The sequence below is a fragment of the Ictidomys tridecemlineatus genome, chromosome 2, assembly GCF_052094955.1.
Source record: "Ictidomys tridecemlineatus isolate mIctTri1 chromosome 2, mIctTri1.hap1, whole genome shotgun sequence".
Lineage (NCBI taxonomy): Eukaryota > Metazoa > Chordata > Mammalia > Rodentia > Sciuridae > Ictidomys > Ictidomys tridecemlineatus.
In genome coordinates this window covers 49,158,472-49,186,470 of record NC_135478.1, presented here as the reverse complement: position 1 = coordinate 49,186,470, position 27,999 = coordinate 49,158,472, and the positions used below count along the sequence as shown (strand labels likewise).

Below are 27,999 nucleotides of genomic sequence, written 5' to 3'. Positions count from 1 at the left end.
ATGGGTAGCCCGGTGCACCGAGTGTCCTTGGGGGACAAGTGGAGCAGGCAAGAGCACCCTGATATAAAAAGTGAGAGGCGTGTGCCATCCTTCAATGTGGAACGACTCACCAATATCCTTGACAGAGGTGCCCAGAACACTTCGATCCGGAGGAAAGTCGGTAAGAGGAGGCTGAGACACAGAGTACCCTGCTTTTCTTTTCTTTCTTCTTTTTCTTTCTTTCTTTTTCTTTCTTTCTATATATCAGAATTTTTCTATTTTTTTTAATGCATTGTATTTATGGCTATGTGCTTTCCTTAGATGATGGGAGAGTAGTCACAGTCCTATCTTCAAATAGCACATTTGCAGCTGGGTCTGGTGGTGCACACCTGTAATCCCAGCAGCTCAGGGGCTGAGGCAGGAGGATCCTAAGTTCAAAGCCATCTTAGCAATTTATCAAGGCCCTAAGCAACTCAGTGAGGCCCTGACTCAAAATAAAATACAAAAAAGGCTGGGGATGTGCACCTGGATTCAATCCCCTGTACCCGCCCCCCCCCCACACACAAATTTGCCCTTGAAACACCATTGTCAGAGTCATTCCTTTGGACTATGAAGGCACTACTAACATGCCAGTATTCCCCGAGCCCATCTGAGTGACAGAAGGGTCCCAGGCAGTAGGACACCTGAATGCTGGTCCTAATTCTGCCACTGCCTTGCTTTTGTAACCTTGGACAGAGCACATTTCTCACCTCTGGGCCTCTGTTTTCTCATCTGTAAAATAATGAGTGACTTCCTTTGCAGATCCATGAGGCAAGTGTGTGGGAAGATCTGATGCCAGAAACCTCACCCAAGTGCCTATGCCCTCTTTTCTCCACCCCTTGCAGAAAGCATCATCCACAATGACCCAGTGTTTAGCCTTAAGAACAATCATTTCATGACCCAGAATGAGCATTATGAGACTGCCCTGCGGAAGAGATACCACATACAGATGATAGCACAGCGCCTGGGCTGGCTGGCAGATGGTTGCGAATTGGCTTATGCTTTCAGGTACTTACTCCTGGTGCGGCCCTGCCAGAGAGGAATCTACCTGGGATCACTTATAAACCTCCCAGTCCCATGAGCCATTTTCCCCAACAAAACCATTACTTACTGGGAAACCAGGATTCCAGGTGTCCCTTCCCTCTTGCACCCTAGCTGAGGGTACAACCCCTGTCTTAATAGGCTACTGAATCACGGCATCTCTCCTCCATAGGGCCCTTTCTGGAGACATGGCCTTAACTTTAAATGGTGTCTTCATGAATGCGCTCAGGAGCCTTGGCTCAGAGGAACAGATTGCTAAATGGATACCACTCTGTGAAAACTTCCAGATCATCACAACGTATGCCCAGACAGAGCTGGGACACGGTGAGCCAGGGCTGCTGCATACAATGTTGGGGTCGTGCACTGTACAACCCCAGAGGGCCCATTGCGTCTCATAGATTGCATATCTGATTTGAAAACTCTCCAGCAGATGGCAGTCAAGGGTCTTGAGGAGGGGTGGCTTTTTCTAATTTTCACAACTGTACTGTATGAATTACCAGCTGGATAAGTCATTCCTTCTAGAAGCATCAGCACCCCACTCTGTGCATCCCCACAAAACCCAGAGATCAAAGGGGAGAAATACCTGCCAAGTACAGAGGGGAGCTGGCCCTACTCCATACTGGCTTGTAGCTCAGAGTCCAGTCCCACCCGGAAGCTGCTCCCCAATTAAGAACCCCGCCTTGGCTGAATGTCTCACTCCCCTCCTTGGTTGCCAGGGTCATATCTTCAAGGCCTTGAGACTGAAGCCATCTATGACGCAGCCACCCAGGAGTTTGTGATACACAGCCCCACCATGACTGCCGCCAAGTGGTGGCCTGGGGACAGTGAGTATCCGTCCTCCCTTGCCCTGTCCCTGCCCAAGGAGGACAACATCAGAGGGCAGAGCAGCACTGGATTTGTTGTCCAAGAGATTTCAGGCTGATTTCCTCTCTTGCACTGGTCGCCTGGAAATAACGGGGCTGCTAAGACTTTCATTAGTGAACAGCTGGCAGGTTGGGGGGGGGGGCTTGGGCTTTGACAAGGATAAGAGACAAGGCCACACAAGCACACGCTGCCTCCCAACCCCTGTGTGTGTGCATGCACATGACACATGTGCACACTTGGCCTAGTCCCAGTTGTCCTGAGTCGATGATTAAGCTTGTCCCCAGCCAGGGCAGAGGTCCTGTGACGACAGTGAGTAGAAAAAACACCTCCCTGCCCCTGCCCCAGACACCCAGAAAATCCCGTGCCACCATCAGCTCTAATCAGATGGCCACCAGGTGGCTGCCATGCCCACCAAGGCCTCCTCCCTTGGGTTTGAGAATTCAGCTCTGCGGACGGATCTGCAGCATTTGGGGATCCAGGCCTGGTGTGGAAAATAAATAAAACAAATGCCTGGAGTTCAACTAAAGCAGAAAAGTAGAGGTGAGAGAGAAAATCAGAAGAAAGGAGACAGAGTAAGAGAATGAACAAGACCAAAACCACAGAGAGAAAAACGCCTTTGAAATCAGGCAGACCGCTGGGCTTGGTGGTGCCCGCCTGTAATCCCAGTGGCTCGGGAGGCTGAGGCAGGAGGATCACGAGTTCAGCAAAAGTGAGGCATTAAGCAACTCAGTGAGACCCTGTCTCTAAATAAAATACAAAATGAAGCTGGCAATGTGGCTCAGGGGTTAAGTGCCTCTGAGTTCAATCTCCGGTACTAAAAAAAAAAAAGAGGGTTAGGGTTGTAGCTCAGTGGTTGAGTACTTGTGAGGCACTGGGTTCAATCCTCAGCACCACATAAAAATAATAAAATAAAAATAAATAAATTAATTAATAAATTTAAAAACAAAGATACAATTAAAAAAATTTTTTAAGAAAAGGAACTCCATCCTTTATCCTTTAAAAAAAAAAAATCAAGCAGACCAGGGTTCCAATCCCAGCTCTGCCCCCCACCAGGCCAGTGACCTCCGGCATGTCACCCTGCTCTCCGAGTCTCCTTTTCCTTATCTTGAAAAATGAGACTCATGATACCTGCCCTGTAAGAACTAGAAAACGTCAGTATAGGGTCAAATGACACCTGGATTTTGACAAATATCTGTATTCATTATTATGAGGTTGATGACAGAGTGATTCATTAATAGTTTTTTGCTTTTGCTTTTGTTTTGAGGGGACAGCAGAACTTTCAAGAGCTCACTCTTTTCAGTTCCTTTGTCAAGTCACTGCTAGTTTTGTTTGGCTCTCTGGGGACAAATCTCCTCTATCATCAATAACTTTTGGAGGCCTCAGAGATGTCCTTGAGCAATCTCAACCCCAGGAGCCTAAGCTGGGGGACAGCAATACACAGGTCTCCCCACGATGTGCCTCTTATCTTTCTGCCCTCAGTGGGCCGGTCGGCCACCCATGCCCTGGTCTTGGCCCAGCTGATCTGCTCAGGAGCCAGGCAGGGAATGCACGCTTTTATCGTGCCCATCCGGAGCCTCCAGGACCACACCCCACTGCCAGGTAAGCCCATGCTGTTCCCTCAGGGACCCCTTCCAGGAGAAGGTCCCACCAAGTTTCCCTTGTCCTCAGGGCCCAAGGAATCTATGGGAGAAGTTGGGACTGCTGTCCCAGGTCCAGAAGGGGTTCTGTTGAACGTCCTGGTATTGACTGGCTGGGTAACCCTGAGCAAGAGTCAGCATCTGTCTAACCTCAGCAATAACCCAGTGTCACAGGCTGCTGTGAGCTGGAATGGGTATGTGGTACCTGGCACAGCAAATGTGTCATTCAAATGACAGTCCTTCTCCTCTCCATCCACCTCTAGGAATCACTGTTGGGGATATTGGGCCCAAGATGGACTTGGAAAATGTAGACAATGGCTTCCTGCTTCTAGACCACGTGCGGGTCCCCAGGGAGAACATGCTGAGTCGCTTTGCACAGGTTGGAAGCCAGGGAAGCTATTACTGCCTGGGCAGGGGACCTGCATCTTGCACAGGCTGACACTGGGTCTGGGTCCTTCTCCCTAAAACTGCTTAGGCCACAATTCCCCAGAGAGACTCTGGCCTGAGCAGTTTTAGGGAGAAGGACTCGGTCCCACCGACTGGAGGAAAGCCCCAGCTTAGAGACGGTGTGATCTTGAGCAAGTTGCTTTGCCTCGCTGAGCCTCAGACTTCTCATGACTCTCCACCTTGGATGGCCAAGCAACCCCAGAGAAAGAAGAAAGGGGGCTGAGAGTCATGTGCTAACATTTTCCCACAGTGAGGCCTGGACACAAGCAGCCACTGAACAGACGCTAACCCGAGTGCTGGCAGAGACCTGGAGGTTCTCATTTTGCCAGGCTGTGCCCTGTTAGTTGTGGATCAAAGGAAAGCCTGGGGTGTCCCCACAGAGGGAATGTAAACAGGGCACCTGGGGAGGTGGAGTTAGCAACAAGCAGGGAAACATTCTGTATTTTGTGTTGTGGGGGAAGGGCTACCAGGGATTGAACTCAGGGGCACTCGACCACTGAGCCTCATCCCCAGCCCTTTTTTGTATTTTACTTGGAGACAGAATCTCACTGAGTTGTTTGGCACCTTGCTTTTGCTGATGCTGGCTTTGAACTTGCAATCCTCCTGCCTCAGCCTCCCAGGCTGGTGAGATTACATGTGTGCATCACTGTGCCCGGCTGCATTTCTGCATCTTTTTTTTTTTAATATTTATTTTTTAGTTGTAGTTGGACACGATGCCTTTGTTTTATTTATTTATTTTTATGTGGTGCTGAGGATCGAACCCAGGGCCTTGCACACGCAAGGTGAGCGCAATACCCTGAGCCACAACCCCTGCCCCCATTTCTGTATCTTACTGATTGTTGTGGCCACACCAGCGGTCGTCTCCAGATGGGCAAGAGTGCCATGGTACCCAAGCAGGGTGGAGGCCCATGATCATGGGAGTCAGCTGGCTGGAGTGCCTTCATTATGGCCCAATGTCTATCCTTGTTTCACGCAGGTCTTGCCAGATGGCACCTACATCAAGTTTGGGACAGCACAGAGCAACTATCTTGGCATGGTGGTGACGCGAGTGCGCTTGCTGTTGACTTCCATCCTACCCTTACTGCAGAAGGCTTGTGTCATCGCTGTGCGCTACTCAGTCGTCCGCCGCCAATCCAGGCTCCGGCCCAGGCAAGGGGAGGGAGCCCGGAGACTGACTGGGGTAGACAGGGCTGACACTCAGTCCCACAGTGCCTGCTCCCCGGCTGTATCTCTCTGCCAGAGCTGGGGTGCTGGAGCAGACCTCCCTTTCTTTCTCTCCCCCTCTCTCATACATACATACAAGTCTGGCCATGTTGACGGGGTCTCTCTGGCCCAGTTTCTATCTATCAGCATCTGATGTGAGTCTGTGTCTGTCCAGATCCCATTGTGTCCTACACACCTGTGACTGGCTAGTGAGTCTGGGTCGGCCAGTTACCAGGTTGCATCTCACCGTGGCTGGCTGTTCTCTCTGGCAAAGCCCAACTGTCTTTTCAGACTGTGTGGATGAACGTGTTCTGTCTGGCTGTGACTGTCAGCATCTGACTGTGGTTTGTCTAGGTCTGAATACCTTTCATTATGCCTGGTTGTGTCTGGCTACTATTCCCAATACCCCGAGGCACAGAATGCCAAAGTCTACTCCATACTGCTTTAACCTGTGTGCAGGTACATGTGCATTTGCTCGCACGTACATGCGTGCACCTGGACACACATATGAATTTTAGGTAAACAGCAAATAATTTTTTTTAAGATAAATTTGTCCCAAATGGAGGCACACACGCCCAGGATGTGGCAAAATTGAGTGAGAAGAGGAATAGGGAGTAGAGTTGGTTACAGCAAAACCAAATCCATGGTACTCAAGAAACAATGTTCCTCCCAGCTCTGCTGACTGACCCTGGGCAAATCCTTGACCCTCTCTAGGTCTCTTTTCTACCTATCAAGAATAAGATCACAGCTAGGCACAGTGGTGCTTGCCTTAAATCCCAGCAGCTCAGGAGGCTGAGGCAGGAGGATTACAAGTTCAAAGCCATTCTTAGTGAGATCCTGTCTCTAAATAAAATATAAAAATGGCTGGGGATGTGGTGCAGTGGTTAAACACTGCTTGGTTCAATCTTTAGTCCTCCCCCTCAAAAAAAAAAAAAAAAAAAAAAAAGAGATCACTAGCCAGGCATATTGGTGGGTGCCTAGAGGGTTACTTGAGACCAGCCTGGCAACATAGTGAGACCTCATCTCAAAAAAAAAAAAAAGCATAAAAAGAGTGAAATCTCCAGGACTGGAATTTGAGGACTCTCAGCCTTTGGGTCTGGTGTTTTTTTATGCTATGGGCTCCAGGATAGTCTGACTCAAAATGGACTGAGGATTGTATGCCAGGTGGACAGGAGTCATGTTTGGGGATGGTGTTGTGGGTAACATGCAGGAAAGCTTGGTGGGCCTTGACCCAGGGTCTTCTGGCAAACCCACAGCACCCTTGGTGGCCTGGGCACCAGAATCCCAGGCTGAGGGTATCTGCACTAGAAGACAGCACACTGCTTGTCCTGTCTACAGCCCATGTACCTGAGTTGTAGAGATGTCCCAAGGATGATAAGAACTCCCTGTTGGGTGAGGAGCTACTCCCCTGAGAGGCCTCAGGTTTCTCTCAGCTTTGGGACAGCTACCCCCTTTCAATACACAGTCACTGTGTCCTGTGCACTGAGGACATAGCAATGGACAAGGCAGCCCCAGGCCACTCCTTGGGTTTCAGTGGGCCCAGGTTCACATCCAAAGAGCTGTTGTTTAGGTTCAACGCATTTCCTAGCACACAGCAAGTGCACATGGGCAGTGAAAGATCACAGGTTCAAATCATCAGCAGTGCAGGGCCACAATCCTTTACCCAACCCCTGGGATCAGATATGTCAGAGTTCAGAACTTTTCACATTTTAAGATGAGATGGTCGGTGTGCATGCATGAATTGTGTGACCCTCACTCCACAAGAGGCAGTCCCTACAAGCAAGAGTGTCAATATATCTACAGGGAAAGATGTGAATGTTCATGTTAGATGAGACTTTTGAAGATTAGTGATAATCTGGTGTTAGTTTTGCAACGAATATGAACAACTGTCCGTTTTTAAGGCTTCCATGGTGTTGGGGATGTGGTGTTGAGGGAGGTGGACATGGCATGTAGGTATCATCCAAATCTTTGGCTTTTTTGCCCCCCAGTGACCCAGAGACAAAAATTCTGGACTACCAGACACAGCAGCAGAAACTCCTTCCTCAGCTGGCCATGAGTTACGCCTTCCACTTCACAGCGGTCAGCCTCTTGGAATTCTTCCACCGCTCCTACGATGAGATTCTGCGCAAAGATTTCAGCCTCCTTCCTGAGGTACCTGCTGTCTGCTGTGGAGCGGCTGCTGGAGGGTGGCAAAGGCTATCCCACCCGCTGAGAAGCAGTCTCAGCCCCGCTCCTGCAGGCCCTCCTCCACCCCCACAGCCTTCCAACATCCCAGGGTATTGGGATGCAATGTGCCCTGACATATAAATCCACCCACACCTGGCCCCCAGAGAGCTCAAAAATGTTAAATGAAATACTCACACACAGTAGAAAGAACACAGGTCACAATCCCTGATGAGCTTTTGAATCCCACAAAGCTCTGAAAACAAAAAACTGCAACTCATTTGTTAGCACAATTTGACCTGAACAGACTTGATTTATTCTACTGAACATGAATAAGCAAAAATATTAATGTATTCAGTTATGAAGGCTTTCCCACAGCCGGCTGGATACACCTTAAACAAGTAATTTACCTTAAACACCCTGCTTTGCCTTTCTAAAATCCAAAAATTACTCTGATTCTAAAGCACATCTGGCCCATAGGTCTCAACTAAATCACTGTGGACTTACATGTTCTTAAGATTCAGGCTACTCAGGTGCTGTGCTTTATAAGCATTGCTTCATTAATTTTTCCAACTGTGTAGTAGACACAATTTATATCCACATTTTACAGATGAGGAAACACAAAGAAATGTAGGACATGACTTTCCTCCGAAGGACTTGAATGTTTGAAAGATGGCTTGGGCCTTTAAAGAACCAAAAACTCTAACCAGGCTTGCTGTCTGGCAACCCCTCAGGCTATTTGGCTGCTGTAACAAAACACCATAAACTACGCGGCTTATAAATTTATTTCTCATAGTTCTAGAGACTTCCTAGCCTCCACCAAGTTGCCTCCATCTATCTATTGAGGGCCTTCTTACTGTGCTGTGCCATGGCAGAGGGCACCAATGGCAAAGGATCCTGTGAGAGTGTTGGGGGCAGAGCTCTCTTTTATGACCAAGTCACATCCATGACAGCAGCATTAATCCATTCATAAGGGTGGGGCAGCCATGACCTAATCACTTCTTAAAGGTCCCGCCTCCAATACTTTTAAATGACTACATTTCAACATGGGTTTTGGAGGGGCAATGCAAACCACAGCAGCCATTAATCCTATTCATGAACGTTTTACCCTCATGACCTAATTGTTGCCCAGAGGCCCCACCTCCTAATACCATCACCTTGGAGGTTAGGATTTCAACATATGAATTTGGGGCAGACACATTCAGACCACTGCACCCCACTCACCCTCACAGGTCAGTTTTCCAAACTGTACACCTCCTGAAGGGAGGTGGGCCCAATCCAGGCAGCACCCTCTCCAAAGATCCTGGAGACACTGTTTGGGAAGCTTTTCCTTAGTTCTTATTGCCCCATAGCTACAGTGCCTGTGTGATCCAGGGTGAGTCCCAGCCTGGGGCTCAGCCTTCTCATTCATAAAGCTGTGAGGTAAGGAAACACTCCTTACCTCACAGGGTTGTGTTCAGCAGGCCGGAAATGTTCGGTAAGTGGGAGGCGTGGGATCCCCTTACACCACCTGACACCTCTTCCTGTTCTTATAGCTCCACGCACTGAGCACAGGCATGAAGGCCATGATGTCTGAATTGTGTACCCAGGGGGCCGAGCTGTGTCGCAGGGCCTGCGGGGGACACGGCTACTCAAAGCTGAGTGGTTTGCCATCATTGGTCACCCAAGTGACAGCCTCCTGTACCTATGAGGGTGAGAATACAGTGCTCTACCTTCAAGTGGCCAGGTAAGGACCAGACTGGCCCAGGCCCCTGTCCAGGCTTCTGCTCAGGTTGAGGTTTCTGTTTGATGCCCACAGAGGGAGGGAAAGGCTTTGGCAAGCACCATTTGGAGGCTGTCCAAATCCCATGACAGGTCTCAAATCCACTCGTCTGCACATCCACTGTTCCTAGTCAGGCTGCCACCGTCTCTCACCTAGGGTCCCTTGCTTCCACCAGGTCCCACTTCACCACAGGCATCCAAGAGGGATCTTTTCAAAGCCTACAGAATATCATATCTTTCTCTTGCTTAAAATTGTCCACTCATCCAGGTACAGTGGCACACAATCTATAATTGTCTACATTTTTGTGTTGTTTACCTTTTAGTTCTGGTCCTCAGCTCGACTGGGAGTTCCTCAAGGGCAGGGACTATATCTGCTTTGCTCAATGCAGGATCCCAGGCTTAGTGAAGATCTTACACAGGAGGCTCCAACTTGAGAGGCAGGAGCCAATGGCCAAGTCAGCCTCCAAGTGGTTTCTTTTTTTGGGAGGAAGGTACCAGGGATTGAACTCAGGGATACCTGACTACTGAACCATATCCCCAGCCCTATTTTGTATTTTATTTAGAGATAGGGTCTCACTGAGTTCCTTAGTGCCTTGCTTTTGCTGAGGCTGGCTTTGAACTTGTGATCTTTCTGCCTCAGCCTCCAAAGCTGCTGGGATGACAGGCCTGCACCACCATGCCCAGCTCCAAAAAAAGTGGTTTCTTTTCAACCCTCTTTGAGGCTGACAAAGCCTCTCACACTCACTTATTCTCAGATGACTGAAGGGGGCAAATACTTTTGTACGCATGGAGAAAGGAGTTCACTGGCAAATGTGACGTGATATACTTTTAATACGTAACATTTGCAGGTTTACTTTTTCAAATTATGAAAAGAACACAATAGTGTGCATTAGGCATTCTGTGCCTAGCTCTGTGTCAAGCACTTTATAAATATCTTTCAGTTTCACAAACCACCTCCCAATCAGGTAAGTATGATCATCCCCATCTAGAGATGGAGAACTTAGGGAGGTGAATCAATCCTAGAGATCACGAAGGCCTTGGCTGAGAGTCCAGGGCTGCCTGAGGCCAGAACCTGTAACCACTGCATTGACGAACGCAGCAGCTCAGAGTCACCTATAATCTTCCCACTCACGTCAGTACCTATCCTCCTTCTTTCAACTTAGAAAATTTAATTCCCACAGTCACTGTATAAGTCATCACAAATCCTAAAATCACAAGATTCCCACAAAAAGATTGAATTTGCATAGAATCTCAGAAGACTTTATGTTCTGGACCTGAAGAGGTCTGCCCCAGTCCTGCAGCCACATTTCGTTGTTAAAGCCTGGGGTGTGCCCCACGGAGGGCCTCCCAGCAGGATGGCAGGAGAGGACTCTGGGGTGAGGAGTAACCCTTCAGAGGGCAGCTGGGTGGAGGTCTGGGCCCAGGTCCTTCCACAGGAAGGCTGAAGCCCAGGCTAAGAATGTGTGATGTGTGTCTCTGGGAGCTGAGGTGGCGGGTGCCCCACAGAGCCCCATTGTCTCCCCTGTCCCCACCCCCCTTTCCACCCTCCAGGTTTCTGGTAAAGAGCTACCTGCAAGCCAAGGTGTCTTCAGACTCTGCACCACAGAAGCCTCTACCTCAGTCTGTCGAATATCTTGCCAGGCCTGTCCTGGCCCGGTGCCCAGCCCAGAAGGCAGCCGACTTCCTCTGCCCAGAGTTATACACTGCAGCCTGGGCACACGCGACCACCAGGTGAGAAGCGCTGAGAAGTCAGCACCCCACATGGGGAGGGGAGGTAGGCTCCTCCTCTCTGAGGGCCTTCAGTGCATGTTCATAGAGAGCCTCTAGAACCAGTCCCACCCCTAGCCTCCCCAGGCCTTGAAGCTCCTATTGCCATGAGAGAAATTTTAAAAGTCCTCAGATTCCTGGAATAACTCACAATCCAACAAATGTACCCATATGAAAATACTACCAATGTATATTGATATGCAAACCAATAACAATAAATATAGCAATCCTTCTAAATTGGAAAATAGTCCATAATCTAAAAATAATTTTCTAAAATATGACTCTAGCAGAGGATGGACTCTGTTTTAATTCCAGCATCTGATAGACTTCAGAAAACATAGACAAAACCAAGGGGTCATCCATTCTGTCACTCAACCAATATTATCAGGTACCCACCAGTCAGGAATGACTAAATACACTACAAGCTTGGAATAAAGAGAAGGCCTAGCCAAGCACAGACACCGTAACAGAGAGATGGAAAGAATTAATGACCTATAAAGAAAAAGCTTCTCACCCTGCCCAACACTAAAATGCCAAAAGTAACAAACTGGAAAAAGTATATATTTTTATTATATAAGTGGTCCCATATCCCAACCTGTGGTCCCAGGAATGATTGATAGTTATTTTGAGATCACAAGGAACTTGAGACATTCATTCATTCATTCCACAAATGTTTATTCAGTGCCTACAAAATGCCAGGCACTGTTCTAAGATGTAGGGATCTATCCATACACTAATAAACCTTCAGACCTCAAAGAACTGACTTTCACTTGGGAGAACTGACTGGGGGAAAGAAGACTGCTGGGTAATTAAGATGCCATTGTGTTTCTCTTTGCTTGGAACTCAGAGTGACATCTGCTTATGTACTCCCTGACAAAGCAAAATAAATATTGCTTAATAGTTTGCTTTACACACAAGTTTCAAGGCTTATGGATGGTCATGCAGGAAACAAACAACAAAAGGGGATTAAAGGTTAATATAATGGCAAATGACTAACTTAGTGTCTTGGAGGACAATAGTTAGTTTTCTGGTTTTGTTTTTAGGTTCCTTGCAGCAGGCTGGGTGACCAACAGGCCTCACTAACATTTAACAAATTTTGTTTTGTTTTGTTTTCTTCCTTAGATCATAGGAAGCCAAACAACAGAATGGCCTAAAAACATTGGTATTGGGTTGGGATGTGCATGAAAAAGAGGGGAATGCTCCTGGCCCAAATCTCTGAGGCTTTAAAATGTGGTGGTTAAGAAAAAATCCAAGCCAATAGTGGTGGCACATGCCTGTAATCCCAATGGCTCGGGAGGCTGAGGCAGGAGAATCAAAAGTTCAAAGCCAGCCTCAGCAACTTAGCTAGACCCTATCTCTAATAAAATATTAAAAGGGGCTGGGGATGTGGCTCAGTGGTTAAGCACCTCTGGGTTCCAAAAGGAACAAAAATAAATTCTGGCTCCACTCCTTACTTACTAGGTGTGTTACCCTGGAGAATTTGGTTAACCTCTCTGACACTCAGGTTTTCCCCACTGTAAACAGGAAATGTATTCCTTGAGAGAGAATGTTTATCAAGCATTTAGCTTTATGACACATAAGAAGTCCTACACAGAATTTGTATTTCTGAGGGCCCCCCATAGCTACCAGTTATCTTTCCCAGTCAGTCAAGAAGCTGACCCTTTTCTGGTTTTCAGGCTCATAGAGGACTCGGTGCATCATCTACAGACCCTCACGCAATCTGGGGCTGACCAGCAGGAGGCTTGGAACCAGACTTCTGTCATGCTCCTCCAGGCTGCTAAGGTGAGTTGCCTATCAGCCAAAGCTGCAAGGGACCCGCTTGTCTTTCCAAGCTGGCTACCCTGCCGGGAAAATCCAGGCTGTGCCATTATTCCCCAAGCCTGCGCCTCAGCGGCTGCCCTCATTTCATTTCTAAGGCTTTAGTCCAGGGTATTTTAATTAAAGGACTTAACTCCAAAGCAATCTTGCTGGCAGCTCTTGGGGGGAAAGGTAATGAGGCAGTGTTATTGGATTTGCTTCAGGTTGTTCAAATATTTCCTCCCAGATAGAAAAGCAGGTCAAGCTTCCCCTTAGTCCCACAGGCAATCCTTGGATGTCTGATTCAATTTCCACTATGGTTTGTGTTTGTGCATAATTCACAGTCAGTCGGCAAATATTTGAGCACCCACTCTGCAGCAGCCCTGGGCTCGGTGCTCAAACGGTGAAGCTGCTGCCCACACCTATCAAGGAAGTGCTGGGCAGGGGAATATAGGCTGCTGTGGGATTCTGGGGCAGGTGCATCTCTACTCACCTTGAGGCTTCCCAGAAAGGGTGGCACACAGGCTGAGGCTTCAAGGATAAGCTGAAATTAGCATGCTGGGGGTGGTGGGGGATGAGGGGGCTGGGGGGGGCAGATGGCAGCTTTACAGAGGAAGGTTTCCAAGCAAAGGGAGCAGCAGGTACAAGAAGAGGAGACAGGAAAAGTCCTAGTGCTTGGGAGGAAATGCAGACCTTTCAGGAGGAGCCAAAGCTGGAAGAATCAAGGAGAGGAGGGTAGACAGGGAGGGGAGACAGGAGAGACCTTCTGCAGTGTGAGAAGCCTGCGTCTTGTCTCCATTGTGACGGGAAGCCATGGCTGAGTCTGCATCAGGCAAAAATGAAGGGAGCAGAGTTTCCTTCCAGAAGGATCATGCAAGCTGCAGAGGGAGGAATGGACTGGAGGCTGGAAGTTAATCAGAAGGAAGCTGCTGCAGCCTGGACCAGCCCCCACCATGAACTTGGCAGAGGCCACGGAGAGAAGTGGGGAAATGCAGAGATAGTAAAGGGGTAGAGGAAGGAACAGGCATCAAGAGTCATGAGGTGGGAAAGAAGTAAGAATGCCTCTTGAGCTTAGGCAACTGGAACCCTGGCTATGCCAACAACTGAAGACTAAAGCGGCCACTCCAATCATCAGGCTTCGGACCCCCCAAAATGGTTGCCAAGCAGGAGAGGCCTGAAGGTCTGCAGAGGCCCTGGGAGGGCAGGACTGGCTGGCAGGCTGTGCATGAGCACCACCTGGTGACCCAACACCTGCACCACACTCGTGGGCACTGGCAGTAGCCACAGCTCTCAGCTCCACAGCCCACCACAGGGACACTAAATGCCCTGTCAACATGGAGTGAGCCCAGGCAGCACTCTCACCAGATGACCAAAAAAGGAACCACAATCCCTCATTATTCATTTTCTAAACCTAAGCCCTGCCTTCGAACAGGCCAGACGCTGCTCGCCAGTTTCCTTCATTTAGCATATGTGAGCCTGTGCAGGAGACCAGCAGAATCTCTCCTCTAAGGATGAAGAAAGAGATCTCATAGGCATGAAGTCAGAGAGTAGAAAATGGCTGAGTCAAGATGGCTTCCTGCGCCACACACCACAGGCAAGCTGTGTCCTCCTCAAGCTCAGGGGCACCAAATGTGGGAAGCTCAGTCAGCTTGTGAGAGAAGAGTGAGTCTAAAAGCCTTCCTGGGGGGGATGGTGGCCAAGCTGTCTCCGAGATCACAGTGGGAAGGGGTTCTATACTTCCTGTGCTTTGTGGGGTTCGCTACTCTACAGAAACCTCAAGCGCCCAACCAGGCCTCATCTGGAAACTGGAAATGTGTAGGTAGAGAATGACTTTACTACAACTTGGGGCAGGGGACAAAACTGGTAGGTGGATAGACAAGGAAAAACCATGAGCCAAGTTCTAGTCTTCCAGCTGTGTGCGTGACATGCCATCTGACCTCAAGCACTCCCTCCCCTCTGCGGGATTTACCTTTCCAGTCTGTACAACAAAGGTGCTCTGACAGGCTTTGGTCCTCTAAGGTCAGGCTCTGCCAGGAGAGATGTCAGTTCCTAGGATCGTGGAGCTAATGCTGGTGCTTGGTAAAACCCAGCTTCAGGCCCTGGTGGCTTTGGCAGCACAGGTAGCAGTTAGGAGTACAGCCCTGGTTTGGCTCTTGTTGTCACCACTTACCAGCCATATGACCTTGGGCAAGGAACTTAAGTCTCGGAGCCTGTCTCTTTTTACAACACAGAGCTATTACCAGCACCTACTTTAAGGATTATTATGAAGACTGAGCTGATATGTGTAAAAATTTAAGAGATACCCAGCGATAAGGACATACTTTATCCCTATGGCCTAAAGGCCACCTTCTCTTTCTGGTCTTCATCTTGCTTTCCAAGACAGAACTGGGTCCTGGGGCAGCTCACCATCACGTCACTCCTCAAGCAGAGCCTGGAGAACCTTTGGGTGTGGTCCATGGGCTAGACAAGGGAAAGCAGGGCTTCAGTGACAAAAGTACAGTGTCTCCAGTTTTGTCCCTCAATGCAGATTGAGCGCAGAAGGCTGCTGGGCGGCAGGACCCATCTGATCATTGTCCACCTCCAAATGCTGTACACCCAGCACGGCAGTGAGGAGCAGGGCTGGCTGCCTAAGCGGAGCTATCAGCACCTGTGTGAGGAAGGCAGGTTCTTTCCAAATGAGTACCTGACCACTCGCTGCCCTGCTGAAAGCTCTGGTGACTCCTTGGCCCCTACAGAATAAAACCCCGGCCATGTCATTCACAGCTCTTCACTGATGTGGGTCCATCAAACTTACAAAGTGCCCATCATTGCCTCATTAAATTAGAGTGCATTGGCCTCAGGAAATTACCTCCTGAAAGTATAGCCTTTGCTCATAAAGTTCCCCTTGCCTCAGATGGCCTTGCCCTATCCCTTGTCCTGCAGGGGGAATTCTTTTGAACCCCAAGACACTTTAAACCTTGCTATTTCAAGTTACTAGCAGCAGCATGGACATCACAAGACAGAGATCTACTCTCACTCTGCATTCTTTTTTTCTTTTTTGTACCAGGGATTGAATCCAAGGGCATTTAACCACTGAGCCACATCTCCAGCCCTTTTTACTTTTTATTTTGAGACAGGGTCTCATTAAATTGCTTAGAGTCTCGATAACTTGCTGAGGCTGGCTGATTTTGAACTTGTGATCCTCCTGCCTCAGCCTTCTGAGCAGCTGGGATTACAGGTGTACGACACCACACCCAGCTAGAATCTGCATTCTGAAAAGACATCCAGGTGCCCTGCACACATACAAATTTGAAAGTCTCAAACTGTTTAGCCCGTCTTCCTCAAGCAACTTGTATCCTGATAAAATACTGGTGTGCACTTGTTTTGGGTAATAACCAAAAGGGAAGGAGATAAAGGGTCCTAAAGGTTCCTGCTGAGACAGGCATTAATCCTTTAGTTGCTGGGCTATGGGGAGAAGGGGGTCCAGGGAAGGAGTCCATCTGGCAGAGGGGGCTCTCATTAGGTTGATGGCTAGGATAAATTGCCTTTACATCTTGTACCCTCACTTTCCCACCACATGGTACACACACATGCTGCCCTCCAAGTCCCTGGAGCCAGCCACCAGCACACCTGACACTCTGTCTACTTTCAACTCTACTTGAAGCTGCCCCAAGCAAAATGAGGATACCAAAGGCCAAGTTCCAGAGCCCACGGGCCAGACACACACGTGTGCATGTATACAGATAAACACTGTACCAAAAAGGCTCAAGGAGACCCTGAGAGAGCTGGAGGGGAGGGGGCCTGCTGTCAGCCCTCTGGCAAGCATATAGCTGTGGCAATGTGTTCATCTGTCTTGCCAAGATTCCAGGGTGACTTCTGGAGTTGGAAACCATCTATCAGTGTCTGATACACCTTTGTCTTTGTAGGCACACTGCTACTATATCACTGTGAAGAGTTTCACGGATGCTCTGGAGAAACTAGACAAGGAACCAGCAATTCAGCAAGTGCTCCAACGCCTCTGTGACCTCTTTGCTTTACACGGTATCTTGACAAACTCAGGAGACTTTCTCCACGATGGCTTTCTGTCTGGGGCCCAAGTAGACATGGCAAGAAAAGCTTACCTGGACCTACTCCTCCTGATCAGGTGAGTGGCAGGCCCTCAAACCATGATATTAGCCTTCGGAGAAAAGCCCTCTATTCTAGTTCACAGGTTAGTTCACAGGTCACCTCAAACTCCAAGATCTTGCTAACTGGGGTATGTCTGGCAAAACCAGCAAGGGCCCTGGGGAGGTTCGCATCCCAGCATTATTATGCCAACATGAAGTATTAAGGCTTAGTGAAAGAAACAAGTGAAGAATAATTAGAAATAAAAATGCTTAAAAGTAAGTTAGCTACCTCAATTGACCTCTTCAACATCGTCAACATGTCAGGAACAATGTCACAGGCATATGAATAAAATAAAGCATGTCACATGTAAATATGTGTTAATAGTCTGAATCATAGCTAACACTTAAGGAGTACTTATGTGCCCAGGCACTGTGCCAAAAGCTTTTACAAACATCATCTCAGTTAATCCTTAGAGCCCTTTGAAATGGACTTAATCTCTGTATTTTACTGGAGAGGAAATTCAGGCTTATGGGAGTTAACCTGCTCAACGTCACATAATTAGCTAGAATAGGAGTTGGTACAATCTCAGGCCTCTCTGACGCCTGAGCATGCACCCTTAACTTGTGGGTGAAGGTCTAAGTACTATTTTAGGTATATCCCTGTCTTTGTTGAATGTGCACGAGCAAATAATTGCCAAGTTGACTAAACTTTACTGCCTTGGTAACAAGATGAAAATTTTTTTAAAACTCAAGTAATTTATATATTGATTCATAGAACAATAATACAAATAGTTTTTATATGTAGAATTAATGCAGTACAATCTGGAGTCATGAAATACTAATCAAATGCTTTCTTTCATCCAGTCATTTCACATAATCTAAATAATTACTTGAAAAACATCAAAACCACAGGCCAACCTGATCAGGGTTCTAGAAAACAAATTTTAAAAATATGAATTATTTACCATTGTCAATAATATTTTTTTAAAAAAAAAAATAGGATAACTTGAGAATACACTCTTTTGAGACCCCCATGGGGCAGAAAATATGAAGCCTATTATACATTAGAGGTATGGCCTTTCCCCTACATCCTCTGATAGTTCTCATTATCAGCAACACTAAAAAATTTTACAAACTTGAAACTGTTGTAAAATAAAATTTCCATGACAGAGTTAAAGAAAATAAACCAAATTCTTTTTATTTCTAACAATATACAGTAATTTATGTGCTATTTATTACAAAACATAGGCACTTAGATAGATGGTAGCTAGTAAATGTTTGTTCAATTAAATCATCACAAATTGTCAAAAAAGGGCTGGGGATATAGCCCAGTAGTAGCGACCCTGGGCTCAGTACTGAAAAAAAAATTGGGGTCCATGAAAAATATTTAATAATTTGAAAGAATCTTATACTGTGAGGTTATTTTATACTGTTAGGAATAAATCTAAATAAAATAAATAAACATAACATCATACACACACACAAACAGTAAGATTATGAACTTAGTTTTAAAAAAATATGCACAGAGGCTGGGGCTGTACCTCAGTGTAGAGTGCTTGCCTAGCATGTGTGAGGCACTGAGTTTAAAACTCAGTACCACATAAATTTTTTTTTAATTAAATAAAATGTGTGAGGCACTGAGTTTTAAACTCAGCACTACATAAAAAATTTTTTTTTAAAAATTAAATAAAGGGGGTTGGGGTTATGGCTCAGCGGTAGAGCACTCGCCTCGCATGTGCAATGCCCTGGGTTCGATCCTCAGCACCATATAAATACAAATAAATAAAAATATTAAAAAGACTTTTAAAAATAATTATTAAAAAAATTAAATAAGTTGGGGTTTGGCTCAGCAGTAGAGCGCTCGCCTGGCATGTGCAGAACCCTGGGTTCAATCCTCAGCATCACATAAAAATAAATAAGTGAAATAAAGGCATTGTGTCCAACTACAACTAAAAAATAAATATTTTTAAAAAATTAAATAAAGGTTTTAAAAAAATATGCACAGGGCTGGGGATGTAGCTCCGCAGTAGAGTGCTTGCCTAGCTGGAGTTGTGGCTCAGCGGTGGAACGCTTGCCTTATACGTGCAAGGCGCTGGGTTCAATCCCTAGCACCAAGTAAAAATAAATAAACAAAATAAAGGTATTATGTCCATTTATATATATATAATCTGACTGCTGGGCACAGTGGCACACACTTGTAATCCCAGTGGCTCAGGAGGCTGAGACTGGAGGATCACAAGTTCAAAGCCAGCCTCAGCAATTTAGCAAGGCCCTAAGCAACTCAGTGAGATGCTGTCTCTAAATAAAATACAAAAAAGGGCTGGGGATTTGGCTCAATGATTAAGGGTCCCTGAGTTCAATCCCTGGTACCAAAAAATATCTATCTATATCTATATCTATATCTGACACAATGATGGCCCAGGTATTAAACTTTCCCTAATTTAGGCAATCCACTGGTGGAAACCATTAAGAGCGTGTTAAATTATTACCCTATATGCATAATATGATTACATGACCTGTGCAACTCTCTATTATGTACGATCAGACGAATGAGAAGTTATACTCCATTAATGTATAATTTGTCAAAATGCATTCCACTGACATATGTAACTAATTAGAACAAATTTTTTTAAAAAAAGAGCATATTAAGTATAGCACAATTCAAGCCCAAATGTGTCTTTCTGAAACACTTGGCATTTTAAAAGCACATGATAAAAATAATATTCTGGTCCTGCTTGGTGGTGATGATAAAATACAAAATATCACCTTAACATCTTTAAGTACGGAGTTTTGGGGGTTTCATTTTTATCTGCAAACAGCATTTCTAAGTGCTTGCCTTTGCTCCAGAGACTTACAAATCAAGACAAGACAGCGCTGACGCAAGCTGCCAACTCACGCAAGCATCAAACCCACAAAATGATTTACTTACATTATGGTTCCTAAGTAACCTTACTACTGCAGGGTAATTAGGTATGTTACAGAGTCCATGCTTAACGGTTCTTTGTCACAGTTCTCTGCCTTGATTAGTCATTATCTCTCTCAGACTTCTGAGATGACAAATGAAAGGCAGCACACTATTCTAAGTGACACTAAAACCAGCTCTCTGTGTCACATTAATGAATTGACCCAAAGGGGTTTTAGTTATTTAAAATGTGTTAGTAAAATCTCAGCTGGGGTAAAGATGGCAGTCGGGGGTAAATCTCAGGTAAGGTAGACTACACAAATGCACTTAATTTTGTTCCTTCCTAAAGACACATTTGGGCTTGAATTGTGCTGTACTTAATTATGCTCTTAATGGTGTCTGCCACTGGATTCCCTAGACTAGGGAAAGTTTAATACCCCAGGCATAATTGTTTCAGATATATTTTTGACAGCATTCTGTTTTGTTTTTATCTGGCACTAGCAATTGAGCCTATGGCATTGCACATGCTAGGAAGCACTCTTTAAACAACTGCAAGAGAATTAGAAAATTTTTAAAGGCATGAGCCTACAAAAAGAACAGGAGAGGAAAATGAAAGTTGGATAAATGGGCATACAATGACTTAGACAAGTCACAGCAGAGAACCCCAAGGAGAAGCACTGTGTACCTCAGGCAATGGGGATGAGAGTGAGATGGGACTGACAGGATGGTGGAAGTTCAGCTCAGAGAGATCCGAAACCTCGGTTCCCCTCCTCCCCTGTGACTTTCCCAGTCCTACTCTGATAGGGCCAAGGGGAATGGGGAACATTAGGCATAGTAGAGGATGAGGCTACCCTACAGAAAGCAGGGATTTCACAAGCCAAATATTAACACTTCCTCCTCCAGTGCTCATTAACCTCTTGGTACTAGGAGAGTGACACCCAGGCGGGTACCCTGTAGGAGAATAGCAAGATAATCCTTCTCTGAAGAATTTGACCATCCAAGGGAGCAGGGGCATAGTCCACAGTGAGCCCCGCTAACAATCAACATACACACTTGTACTGAGCTAGTTCATGCCCCATTCTTAGCTATGACCAGACACTCTGGGATCACCAGATGCACTGAATGCTGCTAACATAAAAGAAGGAGCAAGAACAAGGCAACTCAGAGGACACGAAGAGAATCTGTAGTGAGTAGAAAGCTTTAAAAAGAAAAAAAAATAGTAATATCCTCAAAGAATTAATAAGAGATACCCCAACTATGAAATAAGAACCAGAATGTAATTATTTAAAATGTAATATTCAGAGAAGAAAGAAAAAAAAGAGCTCTTTGAAATTTAACAAAAAGGTAGTAGAAATGAAAAACTCAATTTAAGGACTGGAAGATACAGTCGCAGAGAGCTCACAGAAAGAAAGCAGAAAAGGACAAAAAAACGAGAGAAAAGATCTTTAAAAAATAAAGAAGACCTATCCTAGCTATTCATCTTCTAAAAAGCAGGTCTAGGGGGAAAAAAAGAAAGAGGAAGACAGGAAAAAATGGAAAGGGGCAATTTATTTTATTTTTGGCAGGGTAATTTATTAATAAAATAATTCAAGTAAATATCCCTCATGAGAAAAATACAAGTTTCAGATTGAAAAGGGCACAGTGCCTACAAAGAGGAGAGAGACACGCACACGCACACACACACACACACACACACACGCATGTGCACACATTGTCAATACACCCTGTGAAGTGTTAATCAGTGCCAGAAAGGAAAGGGTACCAGGGAAAGGGGATAGGAATATGAAGGTGAGGGAGCAGGGAAGCCTATGGGAAGATGATATTTGAGGAAAGACCTGAGGAGTGTCATATGGCTGCCGTATGGTGGTCAGGGGAAGGTTTCCAGGTATGGACAGGTACAAATGTTGGAGGTCAATGCTTTTACTCTGTATGAGCCTAGGAGGACTTGAGCACAGGACAGTCACAATCAGAAATAATCCAATATCTATTTTTAAAGGATTACTCCAGCTGCCATACTAAGAATTTCGAATAAAAAGAAGGGGCTGAAGCAACTCAGTGAGACTCTGTCTCTAAAAAAAAATATAAAAAATGGGCTGGGGATGTGGCTCAGTGGTTGAGAGCCCCTGGATTCTACCCTGGGTACCAAAACAAAAAAAGAAAAGCAGGGCTGAGAGCACCTGGTCACTTGCTTAGCATATGTGAAGCCCTGGGTTCAATCCCCACCTGGTGAGAGGGGAATAGAAAGCAGCAGGGAGAGAAGATCCTGGCCTGGACCAGAGTGGGAGCACTGGAGTGGTGGGAAGTGATCAAAGTTTTATATTTTGAAAGTAGAACAGGATGTGCTGAGAGATTAGATAGATGTGGGGTGAGACAGAAGAATCAAATGGGGAGGACTACAGGAGAGCCAGGTTTGAGCAGGATGGACAGAAAAAGATTAGGAGTTTGGTTTTAGACATGTTATGTTGGAAAAGCCTATTTGAAATCCAAATACAGATGTGACACAGAGGGATAAATTTGGAAGTTACTGGCATATGGTTGATATTTAAAGCCATGAGAGAGATGATACCACAGGAAGTGACAACATGAAGAGAGAGGTCCACGTACTGAGTCTCAGGACCCTACAAAAATATTAAGAGGTGACCTTGTCAGTGGAGTGGTGGAGGTGAGAACATGAATGAATCCATTCTCTCTGGAGGAACGGGAACACTGGAGATATAATATACCCAGCAGAGACAGCAAAATACTTGCAAGTACTGTCATAAAAGGGAGCCAACAAATGGGGTTAAGATAGAAAGGGAAACTGAGTCAAAAGCTTGTTTTTTAAGATTAGAGAGATGACAGCATGACTGTATATTAATGGAAATGATCCAGCAGAAAGGGGAATTTTGACACTGTAGGAGTAAGGCAAGATAATTTCTGGAATATCATTCTCCAGTAGACAAGGGCAGAAGGCAGCTAGTACACAGAAGGGACTGACTGGCCTGAGCTGGGATCCTGGACAGGTGACCTTTACTAAGACTGGGGGCACTGTGTATAAACGCAGGGGTAGGAACTGTGGAAAGTCTCTTACTCCTTCCACTTTATCTGTGAAATAAGATGCAAAGTCATTTGTGTAAGAAAGATGGGGAAGTGAGCAGGCACAGTGGTGCACACCTATAATCCCAGCAGCTTAGGAGGCAGAAGGATCATGAGTTCAAAGCCAGCCTCAGCAACTTAGCAAGGCCCTAAGCAACTTAGTGAGAGCCTGTCTCAAAATTTTAAAAAGAGCTGGGGATGAGGCTCAGTGGTTAAGCATCCCTGGGTTTAATCTCTGGTACCAAAAAAAAAAAAAAAAGAAAGAAAGAAAGATGGGGAGGTGAGTAGTGTAAATTTGAGGACGGAAGACAATTATGAGAACAAAGAAATAAAAGAGAAAGAACTAGAACAATGTAATATGATTGCAAAACAGCCACCAGGCCCACTTGAACCCTTGAACCCTTAGGCTGGTTCTCACAGCCATATGTAAAACTACAAAAGTGGTGGCAAGAAGTTGGTGGAAAACTGGAGATAACAAGGGATGGGCTTTGCTAAACTAATATGACAAAGCAAGAAAAACTGATGAATCTATTTTTGAGAGGGCAAATATAATGGACAATGGAATTTCAGCTGCCTAAGGAGGGAAATGAGACCACTAGGGGCATGAGAGACATTAAATAGGTGGGGGTGGGGAGGTCATAACAATGAGGAATCATCCAAGACAGATTAAGGACAGTACCTAGCTACCTCCAATGCTTGAATGCCTTATAGTCAACAGAATGTCAACACTGAATTTGGTCTGGCCAAAATTACAACTTTATTAGGAGGCAGGAAAGCCAAGGGAATGGAATATGGGAGAGGGGAGGAAGGGGTGAAGAGAAAGATGCTCAAAGTAAATCCTTATCTTCTGTAATGGGAAGTCAACATATAACATCCACACTTGAACCATCAAGAAGTTGCTAGCAGGGAGAGGGGGATGGGAATAGGAAAGACAGTAGAATGAATCGGACATAACTTTCCTATGTTCACATGACCAGTGAAACTCCACATCATGTCCAACCACAAGAATGGGAAGTTATACTCCATGTATGTGTGATATATCAAAATACACTCTACTGTCTTGTATAACTAAAAAGAACAAATTAAAAAAAAATTATTTTAAAGTTGCTAGCAATTCAAACCAGGTATTTAGTAAAACACCAAAATATCAGCCTCTTGAAACTGCCTCTAGGAGAGAGACCAGGATATGCTGTTTTTTAAATAGCAAGCCTTAAAGAACTCTTTTGATTCTTTATACTGTGCATGTATAATTGATGAAAAAAAAAAAGCTGAATTGTTCGAAAAGTGAATACTGATGCAAGTTCTAATTAGGTGTTGCTATCTGTCACTCTAGATTAATTAGATTTGTAAGCACATCCAAAATACTCACAGTCTTGTTTCCTGTCTCAGGAAGGATGCTATCTTGTTAACTGATGCATTTGACTTCAGCGACCAGTGTTTGAATTCAGCACTTGGCTGTTATGATGGAAATGTCTATGGACGTCTGTTCCAGTGGGCTCGGGAGTCACCAAGCAATGCTCAGGTAGTCGAGTGGAACACATTATAAATTATGTAAGAGAGCAGAGAACAAGCAGTAAATACACCTCTGATTTCCATTAAGTTGAAAATCGCTTGATACAGAATGTCTGTTTAAAATATTTTTAGAGAATACATTAAAGATACCAGCAGTAGGAGTGTGGCCTGGCAGGAACTGTAATCAGCAGATGCACTGCTCAGAACTTAGTAAAGGGAATTAGGAGGGAAGCCGAAGCTCTAAATCATGCCTTGACGTACCCAAGAGCATATATACACTGTGGTAAGCTGGCTTTTAAGTAACAAAAATAAGAAGATAAATCACAGCGGTGACTTAACCATCTTATATTCAGTCTTTTAACTCTCAGTGTTCTGTAGATGAAAGTGGGCATTCAGAGGTGACAGGAAACTTGAGGGGGTGTCTCACTCAGACCTGACTGCCTGCAAGAGATGCCTCTTCTTGGCAATCTCAGGAGCATAGAAGGCTGCTTCAAAGCCATGGTAGCCAGCAGAGGCACAAAAATGATAATTACAAAGGTTACGGCAACAAGATCCCTAGCTCTACTGGGAGAGAATACCAGAACACTCTACATGTTTAACAGCAAGAAGAGAGGGAGGACTCATAAAATCCCAACTATGTAAGGCGAGGGTCCTAGACTGTGCCCAGCCTAGCTGGGATAAGTTGCAAATGTCAATAAATGCCTTAACTGGAACAAGGAAATAAATTCTGTAGTTAAGAATGTGGGGAACCAATGTTTAACAGCAAACCTGAAAGATGGTCAAAACAAAAAGTCTATAGGTACACAGATCTTTTTTCTTTTTTTTGTAGTGCTAGATTTTTAAAAATTTATCATGTAAAGCCAGGTATGGTGGCGCACGCCTATTATATCAGCCCCAGACTCTGAGGCTGAGGAAGGGGGACTGCAAATTCAAGGCCAACCTGGGCAAACTTAGTAACGCTGTGTCTTAAAATTAAAAAAAAAAAAAATCTTTAAGGGCTGAGGATGTAGCTAAGTGGTAGAGCACACCTGGGTTCAATCCCAAGTACCAAGAAAAAAAAAGAGATGTATAATGCAAATATGTTGTTCACATGGTAACACTTGCTTTTCTATCTCTTCAGTCCAATTTCAGAAAAAAAAGGTGTCTTAACAGCTCATCAAATTGGCAGTTCCCAGGCTTTCATTCACACTTGGCACAGTGTTAGACTTGCTCTTAACAATTTGTACTGTCATACCTCATAGCTTAATTTAACATGATCCTCTGAAGTTATAACACAACCAGTTACCCCCAGAACAGCTCTCAGGTGGCCAATCTGTTTGGTCAATCCCCATCCCCAGAAAGGCATTCTTTGAAATCTACAAGGAAATATAAACAATTTACTGAAGGAAAATGTATTTACTGCTTACTTAATACAGTTTGCCTACTTCCAGAGTGTTTCTTTTATAGTCATCTCTCCTTTCTAACATTTAAATCCTGACATAAAAATAAAGCAGTCTGCCTAGCCCAGCCTAGTTCTTATGGTCCAAAGATATACATATGCCCTTTGATGCTCCAAAGAACCTGCCCTGCTGTTTACCTGATAAGAAATGCTAACACGCAGAGGTCAGTCCAGTTTTACTGAAAACACAGGAAACATTCCAGTTCTCCAGATTTCTCATGGTCACTGAAGAACGGTGGGGGCGTTCTTGGTTTTCACCTTTAAAGACTTCAATCTGGATACCACATGAGAGCAGCCTTTTCTAAATGAGGTATGACTGACCCACGGCATTAAACAGATGTGGTAAAATACTGATGCACTTCATCCCATTCACTTTTCTTCGGCCTGATGGCAAGTAAGGGTGGAGCCTTCCCCTGCCTAACTCCAGAACCTGTCATGGAGTAGACACGCCACATTTATGGGATAAATGACCATGGCTTTATAACCTACACAGACAAAGGAGCCCACTGCAAACAAATGCAGCAGACTCTCATATCCTACTATACATTGCCTTGCTAAAAAGGTGACAGGAATAGCAATATGACTCTTTCATGCATAGCAATTTAGGAATGTGTGGTTACAAATGACCTTGTTTCCAGTTAATCAAAATGACAATCACTTGACCACTAATATATTGCCACATGATTTTACAATACATTTCTGGTTCCTATAGAAAACACCAGAACTTTTAAAGTGTATTTTTCTGACCTAATATAGATAATTTTGAAGCTGCAGTAAAGAGACATTTTCCCTCATTTGCACAGTAAAAAAGGCACATTACAAGTATTTTAAACAAATTAAAACAGCAGCTATGTTGAAATATGCCATGTAGATACACAAGTACAAATGGGAGTGTATTTCAGTGGCTTTTCTACTGAAAGTAAAGTGCTGTGCTGAATTGAATGTCTTAAAATCACAGAAGAGTCTCTTCTGTCTGGGGCAGGCTATGGTGAGCTTTTCTCCCTGGACAGGATGGTGTGCTCTCTCTTGGTTTAGTCTAGCCATGGTTTCTGCTTTTTTGATTTTCTGCCCAACCTGGATGCTATTTCAGTCCAGCTACCCCAAAGAAAACTACAAACAGTTCCTCCTCCCTACATGAACTCACATCTAAGAGATTCCCTATGGAGACAAGGAGTGAAGGAGCCACTGGGGACAATTTCAAATCATGAATCCTATTATTCCCCAATTGTTCTATTGTAAAAATATGCCCTAGTAGAAGTTAGGTGTGTTAAACACATCTATTGACTTAGTCATTCCTGCATCCAGGAAGTGTCTATTGAGCTTATACTATGGTGGCAGAAACTTCTAGGTATTAAAAATACAGTGGAGGTGTGTACACCAGCGCATGCCAATAATCCCAGTGGCTCAGGCAGGAGAATTGCAAGTTCAAAGCCAGCCTCAGCAACTTATTGAGGTCCTAAGCAATTTAGCAAGACCCTGTCTCAAAATAAATAAAAAGGGCTGGAGATGTGACAAAGTGGTTAAGTGCCCCTGAGTTCAATCCCTAGCACCAAAAACAAACAAACAAACAAAAACCAGTGGAGAACAAGAATCACAGACCCTGAAGCTTACAGTTTTCGCATAAACAGGCAAAACCAAGTAAATATTATAAAAAATGAGGCTAGAACTCTATAAAGGAAAGAATCTAGACACTGCATTAGAGAACAATGGGAAAACCTATTCAGACACAGAATACTGCTTACTTGATTCTGCTTTCTGGTTTTCTTGTTTTGTGGTTCATGTTCAATTTCAAAGAGCCTCAAAGAGTCAGGCCTTTTATTTGTATTAAATTCCAAAAGCAAAGATAATCTGTTTTGTTTGGTTTAGCTTTTCTTTTTCTTTCTTTCTTTCTTTCTTTTTTTTTTTTTAAATTGGCCACCTGCATTCACAATTTAAAAGCTGCAATGAGAAAGGAAGGGTGCCCTTTGGAAAAATGTTTCTCCATATGCTCACACAAAATGAATTTAAAAAATAATTCGAGAAATTAAGAATCTTATGGAATGTTACTTTTCTGAAGCTAAACATTAAATTTGAAAGTAAAAAAAAAAATCATTAATCCTGGCAGAAATATTTTGGCTTAATAATGCATTTCTTTCTAAAAACAGGAGAACCCTGCCTATGAAAAATACATCCGACCACTATTACAAAGTTGGAGATCCAAGCTATGAAATAACCAACAGTAATCAAGGAGCAAGCAGCACTACAATGGTTCTATAGCATATATTGGCAAAATTAAAATTGATATACATA

At 44.8% G+C, this 27,999-nt stretch overlaps 1 protein-coding gene across 2 annotated transcripts; it reads left to right on the top strand.

Annotated features, from left to right (window-relative positions):
- Positions 1-27,999, top strand: Acox2 (acyl-CoA oxidase 2). 2 transcript variants are annotated; one of them, XM_021730761.3, is made up of 14 exons: positions 1-160; positions 864-1,026; positions 1,232-1,383; positions 1,776-1,883; positions 3,403-3,522; positions 3,824-3,939; positions 4,984-5,156; positions 7,199-7,361; positions 8,909-9,099; positions 10,686-10,865; positions 12,578-12,683; positions 16,604-16,821; positions 24,150-24,282; positions 27,855-27,999. In XM_021730761.3, the coding sequence occupies exons 1-14, from the start codon at positions 1-3 to the stop codon at positions 27,915-27,917; spliced, it is 2,046 nt and encodes a 681-aa protein (XP_021586436.2). In that variant the 3' UTR covers positions 27,918-27,999. The 2 variants fall into 2 exon arrangements, with proteins under 2 accessions (XP_021586436.2, XP_077894658.1); XM_078038532.1 differs by lacking the exon at positions 24,150-24,282.

Bases quoted from the DNA above. Each gene is read 5' to 3' on its own strand.
- Acox2 (XM_021730761.3), top strand. From the start codon at position 1: ATGGGTAGCCCGGTGCACCGAGTGTCCTTGGGGGACAAGTGGAGCAGG. The intron at 5,157-7,198 runs GCAAGGGGAGGG...TTTGCCCCCCAG, and splicing joins CAATCCAGGCTCCGGCCCAG to TGACCCAGAGACAAAAATTC. The intron at 24,283-27,854 runs GTAGTCGAGTGG...TTCTAAAAACAG, and splicing joins AGTCACCAAGCAATGCTCAG to GAGAACCCTGCCTATGAAAA.